Source organism: Mandrillus leucophaeus, unplaced genomic scaffold (assembly GCF_000951045.1).
Source record: "Mandrillus leucophaeus isolate KB7577 unplaced genomic scaffold, Mleu.le_1.0 Scaffold1043, whole genome shotgun sequence".
Taxonomy (NCBI): Eukaryota; Metazoa; Chordata; class Mammalia; order Primates; family Cercopithecidae; genus Mandrillus; species Mandrillus leucophaeus.
This window is the reverse complement of record NW_012098577.1, coordinates 834,110-841,982: the sequence shown is the minus strand read 5'-3', so window position 1 is coordinate 841,982 and position 7,873 is coordinate 834,110. Positions and strand designations below refer to the sequence as shown.

The 7,873-nt window shown below is 35.2% G+C and overlaps 1 protein-coding gene across 1 annotated transcript; it reads left to right on the top strand.

Annotated features, from left to right (window-relative positions):
* Positions 1 to 264: 264 nt before the first annotated feature.
* IZUMO3 (IZUMO family member 3) lies at positions 265 to 2,609 on the top strand. Its single transcript, XM_011980479.1, has 6 exons — positions 265 to 511; positions 649 to 723; positions 870 to 959; positions 1,573 to 1,653; positions 2,090 to 2,180; positions 2,454 to 2,609. The coding sequence occupies exons 1-6, from the start codon at positions 286 to 288 to the stop codon at positions 2,593 to 2,595; spliced, it is 705 nt and encodes a 234-aa protein (XP_011835869.1). The 5' UTR covers positions 265 to 285; the 3' UTR covers positions 2,596 to 2,609.
* The last annotated feature ends 5,264 nt before the right edge of the window (positions 2,610 to 7,873 follow it).

Below are 7,873 nucleotides of genomic sequence, written 5' to 3'. Positions count from 1 at the left end.
GAGCTCAAGGCTTATCTATCTCTTGGTGTTCTACACTTAGAACTCAGGTATCGGCTCCCCAGCTGGCAGTTCCCTCTCCTAGAATGAAGGATAAGAGTCAGTAAACAACTGAAGATCATTAAGGAAATGAGATTGCCTGATAGTGGGATGGAGATGGGGGTGGGGGTTAAGTGGAGTCAGACTATCCAGGACAAGGCTCTCATTCCTGGATTGTTGAAGGAAAAGGAACTAAGTGAACTAGTTGCCAGGACAACCTGCTGTTGGGGAGCGGGGTTGAAGAAAGAAATGGGTGACCTGTGGTTATTCCTGCTCCTGCCCCTGTCAGCCTTCCATGGAGTCAAAGGCTGTTTAGAGTGTGACCCCAAATTTATAGAGGATATTGGCTCCTTGCTGGCAAATCTGATACCCTCAGAAGTCCCTGGCCAAACTCAGCTACTTGAATGGCAGATTAAGGAGATGATTAGTTTAAGTTTCAAGGTCTCCCACAGTGACAAGAGGCTTCGGGTGTTGGGTGAGGGAAGCTTGAGTTCCTGAGAGTCCAGGGGCTTAAATAGAGAAGGGAGGCAAGGAAGAGAACACCTGGGTCTACATAACTTCCTACATAGATATAATTATTCCCCTACATGTACCTTTACCCTTCCTCTCTAGCTGTTCAACAGGTTGTTAAGTTGAGAACATGGCTGAAGAATGAATTTTATAAACTGGGCAATGAAACATGGAAAGGTGAGGTACTGCTTCAATGTTAAAAGTCTGTATTGCTCAAGCAACCCTCAGAAAATTTGGCTGGAGAAAGCAAAGAACAAAACAGAATTAAGTTCTGAAGGGAAGAGCTACTTCTATTGTTTGATACCCCTTCCACTCCCTCTTAGGTGTCTTTATCTTTCAAGGGAAGCTTCTGGAGGTCCGCCAAAACCTGGAATCCAAACTGAAAGAATTACTAAAGAACTTCTCTGAAGTTGGTAATTAAAACTTTCTATATAACAGCACTGAAGTTATATGAAGGGAATAGAAAATGAGGGATAAGGGAAGAAATGCAAGTTCATAATAGAGTTATTTAGAATGGGTGGAGAGGCAACTGGAACTTAAAGGGTAAACAAAGACTACTTGGGTATAAACATGGCAAACTGTAGCTGGTTTTAAACTCATTAGAACCTTCTGATTCTCTTCTAGCGTGTTCTGAAGATTGCAGTGAGTACAGTACATGTGACGCCTTGAGGTTTCAGCCCATATTTTCCCATCTCCTTTGCTCTATATGGCCCTATCTCTCCCACCTGTTACACTGGGAATCCAATTCCTAGGGCTGTGGTTACAAGGGGTAATGTCAATAATACCTGATAACAAAACCTAGCTCATGAAATCTCAGACACCCCACATATTTTGGAGGTACTAGGAGGCCTCCTAACATATGGTTTACAACCCATTGCCCCAGTATAAGCCAAGGCATCCTTTTCCCACTTTTTCCTAGAGATCTGACTTACAGATTTTGATCCACCAAGACCACACTTGGTGTATGACTAAGGAACTCTCGTGCCATGTCCTCTTTCTGATTATCTTTCTTTTCCTCTTTATCAGTTGTGGTTGAAGGTCCCATACTTGATTGTTGGATGTGTCTTCGCATGACCAACAGGTGCTTCAAAGGAGAATATTGTGGAGGTAACAAAGATTGTGGTATGGAATTTTGAAGGGACAGGGATCAAGGAGAAGGGTTGTTCACTGATTTATTCAATACATACTTGTAGAGCATCTTCAATGGAGGTCATGATAGTGTTACAAAATGGAACTAGGGTGTTGGGTGAAATTTTGACCAGTATAAATAATTTGGCACTGAATCAATTGAAAGGCTGAGAAATGAAGAGGCTAGGCTTGGAATGAAGAAATTAGGCTGGGAAGAATTTTGCTGACAGTTATCAGCAACAGTTTTGTAGAATCTAGGAGACTAAAAGTAATAAAGGTCAAAATAAACATGGAAGAGTGATGAAGTAGTAAACAGGGCAAACTGAGGTTAAAAGAGTTTTCTATTCTGAATAAATGTCCCAAGCTATTTCTCTTCTCCAAACTCACTTTCATATTTTCCTGTTTCTCCTTCCAGATGAGGATCCAAGGAAGGCTGAGAATCGACAGATTGCTCTATTTCTCATATTGCTGGCAACAGTTGTAATACTGGGAAGTGCTGCGTTACTGTGAGTTTCCTCTCTCCAAATAAACACTGGGTCACATATTCCTTTTGCCAAGAGACTGCCCAAATTGCCTCTTTCCCCAAATGGAAATAAGGCAAAAGAAGTCATTTTAAATTCTGGGATACTGAAAGGAACAAAATGCAAAGTTTGATGGGATAATAGTTGGAACAAAAGGAAATGGAGAAGAATCCAGCAAAGGAAAATACATTGTATAATTGGCTTAAAGAATGGGGCTACTGATATTGAAGTTGGGATTATTTTCTTTTCCTACTCTAGATTCCATTTTTGCATCTTTCATCGGAGGAAAATGAAAGCAATACGAAGGTCACTAAAGGAATATTTGGAGAAGAAACTTGAAGAATTAATGGGGAATACAGATGAGGAGGAGGAGGAGAAAGACTTTAGACTCAGAAAATAAACACATCAGCATGGAGAAGAGGTCTTTCATGATTCTCTTAAGTGTTGACTCCAAGTACAAAACTAGGAGTTAAACCCTTTCTTGGTCATAAAGTCATAGTATTTTAAAACTGAAATAGAACTTAGAGTTTCTCTAGTGAAGATGCTTATTGATATCCCGAGATGATGGAAGTAATGAGAGAGCAAATGATTTGGCCAGAGTTGTACAGAAAGTAATGCTGGTATGTTGCAATGCATAGGAAAGATAATATGCTGAATAATAAACAATGCACCGTTAGTAACTCTCATTAATGGCTGTAACTAGGATAACTTTCACATTTCTAAGGCTGCTTTTTATTTTACTGTTTTGTTATTGTTTTCATATTTATCATTAGGTTCAAGGTGGACAGTTTTCCTTAATACACAACATTTAGTCTTCATCCTTACACACATACACACACACACACACACACACACACACACACACACACAGAGAAAAAAAAAAAGGCCCAAAGTATTAGTCCTGAGTAGCTGAGGTTTGCCCCAATTATTTCCCCCTGGATCTATGTTCCAAGGCCAAGCTGGATATGATAGTTTTTAAAATTATTTTTGGTTGTTTCCATTGAACACTTTTTTAGTATGTGTAGCACTCTAAATAGTGCTTTACGTGTATTATCCATCTGAATTCTCACAACACCCCTATGGGTAACATTGCTATTATATCTGCTTTAGGGATGAATAAACAGAAGTATCTCTAACTCAAGGTCACACAGGTAACTAATCTAAGCTATGACAAACTCCACTCCTCTAGTGGCTGACCTCTGATCATCCAAACCATTTGATTGATATTGACAGCTATCAGCATGTAGCTATGGTACATTAATGGAGAGATAATTGTGGCTTTATTGTCTTTATACACTCTTCGTTACACAGTTAGAATGTGGCAAAGTCTGAAATAAAGTTGATGCCTGGTTAACTGTACAATTTGTGACCTTTTCACTCTATTTTGTTTCCTTTTATTCTGGAACTTATTTTAGAAGATAAAAACCATCATTTAGCAGCAAGAAATAGTTTCAAGAGTCCTGCTTCAGGGGTGGGTACAAGTATTTGTAAATCTTTCACACATAGATCTCTGAGTGCTTGCTTATAGCTGCTGTTATAATAATGAGATAAATGAGAATGCATTTGATGAGGACCTGAACCTAGATATCTCTCAAGTGCTAAATTTGAAATTCATGTAAAATTCCCAGATAAGAGTGTTGTCAGGCATCTACCATTTCCCAATGATTTAACGTTCATCTCCTCAAATATCTTGTTGAGATGTATTAACTTCATTCACAGTCTTAATTATTGTCTTTAAATTTTTTTTTCATTATAACTATATGCAAATGGAACAACATACTTTCTAGATTTTAAGATATTTTTGTTCTGTGGATATTTATTTATACACTTTATATCTATTTTATTTTATTACTTTTTATACATACATTTTATTTCATATACTTAAGGTATTAACATATTGGCTTGTTGTTCCTTTTCCCTTCTGCTGCTACTCCACACTCATCACTCCTTTCTAGCAAATGTTGGATAACAATTTAGGATAGATCTTTCATGTTTTTTGTTAAAGCCTAAATAATTAAAAGTAAATATACATACACATGAACACATTTATGGATGATTTTTTTTTTTGCAATTAAAACAATTATAAACACCTTTTCACATGTTGATTTTCGTACTTGCATACTTTGTGGAAATCATTTAAGTGATACAACTCTAATTCACTATTTTGGTAGTTATATACAACACCATAGTGTGGGGGCACCACAGTTATTCCAATATTCCTCTACTGATGGGAAATTTCTTAATGTTCCTTTTTATTACTGTGCATAATTCTGCAGTAAATACCTGTGTACATATATCTCTACTTACTAATACTTTTATTTATAAGAAATCATGTTACAGAATTGGGATATCAAAAGGAAAGTTATATGTACTTTGAAATGCGATGACTGTGACAGAAATGATGTAATAATTTGCTTGTATAACAGTAATAACCAATTGTTCATGTTTGCCACATCCCCACCAGCAACAGGTAATACAGCTCTTTTAAATTTTGCAGTCTGATAAATACAATAATCAATTTACTTATATCCTCTAGTGTGTCAGCATCTTTACACAGGATTCAGTGCCATTTGAATTAGTCCCACAGTGAGTTACCTATTCATATACTCTGCTAATTTTAATCCAAGAATTTTTTTCTGCCAATTTAAAAGAGGTTCTTCCATAACATAAATATTAACTCTAGCATCTCTTTTGCAGATGCATTTTTCTCCAAAGCTATCATTTGCCAGTTGAATATTTAAGGCGTTATTTTATCTATCTATACATCTAACCACTCTGGGTCTTTTTACCCATATCACATAAAATAAAAACCCATTTATTTTCACATATTCACTCTATAACCAACTACTTAATAAATTTGTTTTTTAATTTTATTTTAAAGTCTCTTGCATTTTATAGATATTCAGTCATACTTCAATCCAAAACAAACATTTTCTATTTTCTTTTCTATTAGTACCAATCATTTTGCTTTTTTAATTCTAGTGTATTTGTAAGAATCTTAAGTCAGTCCTGAATAATAACATAGTTATTATTTTAGAAAGAATGAGAACTCTTTTTTTTTTAATTTATTTTTTATTATTATTATACTTTAAGTTCTAGGGTACATGTGCATAATGTGCAGGTTTGTTACATATGTATACTTGTGCCATGTTGCTGTGCTGCACCCATCAACTCGACAGCACCCATCATTCATCATTTACATCAGGTATAACTCTCAATACATTCCTCCCCCCTCCCCCCTCCCCATGATAGGCCCCGGTGTGTGATGTTCCCCTTCCCGAGTCCAACTGATCTCATTGTTCAGTTCCCACTCAATCATTATGTAACTGTAAGTCTGTAAACAGCAAATGCAGATAAAGTTAAAATATTAATTAACACTTAAGGAAAATGTAAATTATTATATTGGGATTATTTCATAAAACCTGAAATTATATTAGAACACCCATTATAGTTACTTTTTTGAGGTTAAAAAATTCTAGCCCTATGGAGAAGAATTTTAATGTGCAAGTGTCTTTACGTAATATCACTGCCTTGAGATGGTCAAATCTTAAAATCCTTCATGAACTGGTTATATTTTATAATAAATTAGGTCAATCCTTATCAGTAATATGATTTCTTTGTCTTCTTGGTCTCCAAATATACAAAAGATTGTCCAGGAACCAGAAAAAGAAATACCTTAGAAGATAAGAAAGTACCTAGGAAACTGTCACAAGGAAGAAAAATTTTCTCTTCCTCAAGCTTGCTTAGCTCTGTTAATAATCTCGTTATCTCTTTTTGTGACATGCGATTTTATGTAAAAGAAACAGAAAGAGAAGCAAAATTGCCAAAATAAAACAAACCATATTAATATTATGATTAAATATTGATTATAAAATCAAACAAGCTTTGTGCCCAAAAGTTAGGGAGAAATAATTACATGCCTTAAGAAAAAGGAAACTAAAAGTAGATGAAGGATAAGGGAGTTTAGATAAAAGCAATAGATGCCAAGGTCCTCATCATACATACATGTACATGCATACATATGATACCTTTATTCTTTGTTATGAAATATTGGAGTGTGACTCTTTAGGGAAGAAAATATATGACATCCACAATTTCAAAAAGAAAAAGAGGGGAGAAATCCTATTGATTCAATAAAAACAAGAAAGAAACAAAAAATGGCAAAATGAAACGCAATAAGCATAATAAATATGTAAATGAAGTAAACATATCAATCAGAAGATCAACTATTAGATTGGATATTTTAAAATCTAATTATAGGCTACTCGTAAGATAGCAACCTAAAACAACATGAGAAGCTAAATGTGAAATTAAAGAATATCTAGCAAAACTTACCCAAAATAAAGCAGGAGTTTATTGATATTAGCCAGAAGATAATTTAAGCCAAAGAACACTAACAAGAATAATGTGATAATATAATACAAAATCATATGAACCTAACAATATAGTCTTCTGATTTTAAAAAAGGAAAAAGATTTTCACAACCATGATGGGAAAGTGTAGTCCTCTCATTTAGAATCTGATAAATCTAAGGAAAAAATGTTAATAAGACTATAATTTGTAGAACACAATGAACAACTTTAAATGACATGATGCATTGAACTCCATACTCAACTAGTAAATCGATTTTTCTTCTTTCTAGTGAAGACGGAACATATATAAAAATTAACATGTATGGTTTGAAAGACACCAGCTGGTTTTCTCCTAACTACATCCCTTTCCTCTTGGACACATAGTTAAACTACATTTCTCAGTCATCCCTACTGTTCGATGGGCTGTGAAGCTGAATTCTGGCCAATGGAATGTGGGTGAAAGTGTATTAAATGTTTTCAGGAGCATCTAAATTTAAGGGACAATCCTCCAGCCTCTTTCTTCCCTGATTAATGGTGGGATGTCAATATACAGGAATAACTTAGAATCCTGAAGATGCTTCTTAGTTGGAGAATTTGATTTAGATTTCATGAGTGAAAAATATTTTTGATTAAGCTTCTGATATTTTTAGAACTAGCATTAACTGATCTAATACATAGGCCAAAACGGAAATTTTAACAAATTCCAAAGAACTCATATTATAAAGAAAAATCATTCAGACCATGAGCAACAAAATTAAAACCACAATGGATATTGCCTTATTATATATATTGGAAACTGAAAAATTCTATCTGTAAATAATTCATGAATTAAAAATGAATCTATGAAGCAAATTATAAAATACCGCTACATAACAATAAAAATATTACCTATCAAATCTTGTGAAATGTGCTAACTAGGCATTTAACAATATAACATCCTAATCATATATATCAAAAAGATTTTAAAATATATACATATTTAAATACATATGTATATATGTATTGAACAGGGTATTTAAGCAGATAGAAGGACTGGGCGCAAAGGCTCACATCTGTAATCCCAGCACTTTGGGAGGCCGAGGTGGGTGGATCACTCGTGGTCAGGAGTTCAAGACCAGCCTGATCAACACGGTGAAACCCTGTCTCTACTAAAAATACAAAAAAAAAAAAAATTAGCCGGGCGTGGTGGCGGTCGCCAGTAGTCCCAGCTACTAGGGAGGCTGAGGCAGGAAAATGGCATGAACCCAGGAGGCGGAGCTTGCAGTGAGCCGAGATAGTGCCACTGCACTCCAGCCTGGGCAACAGAACAAGACTGTCTCAAAAAAA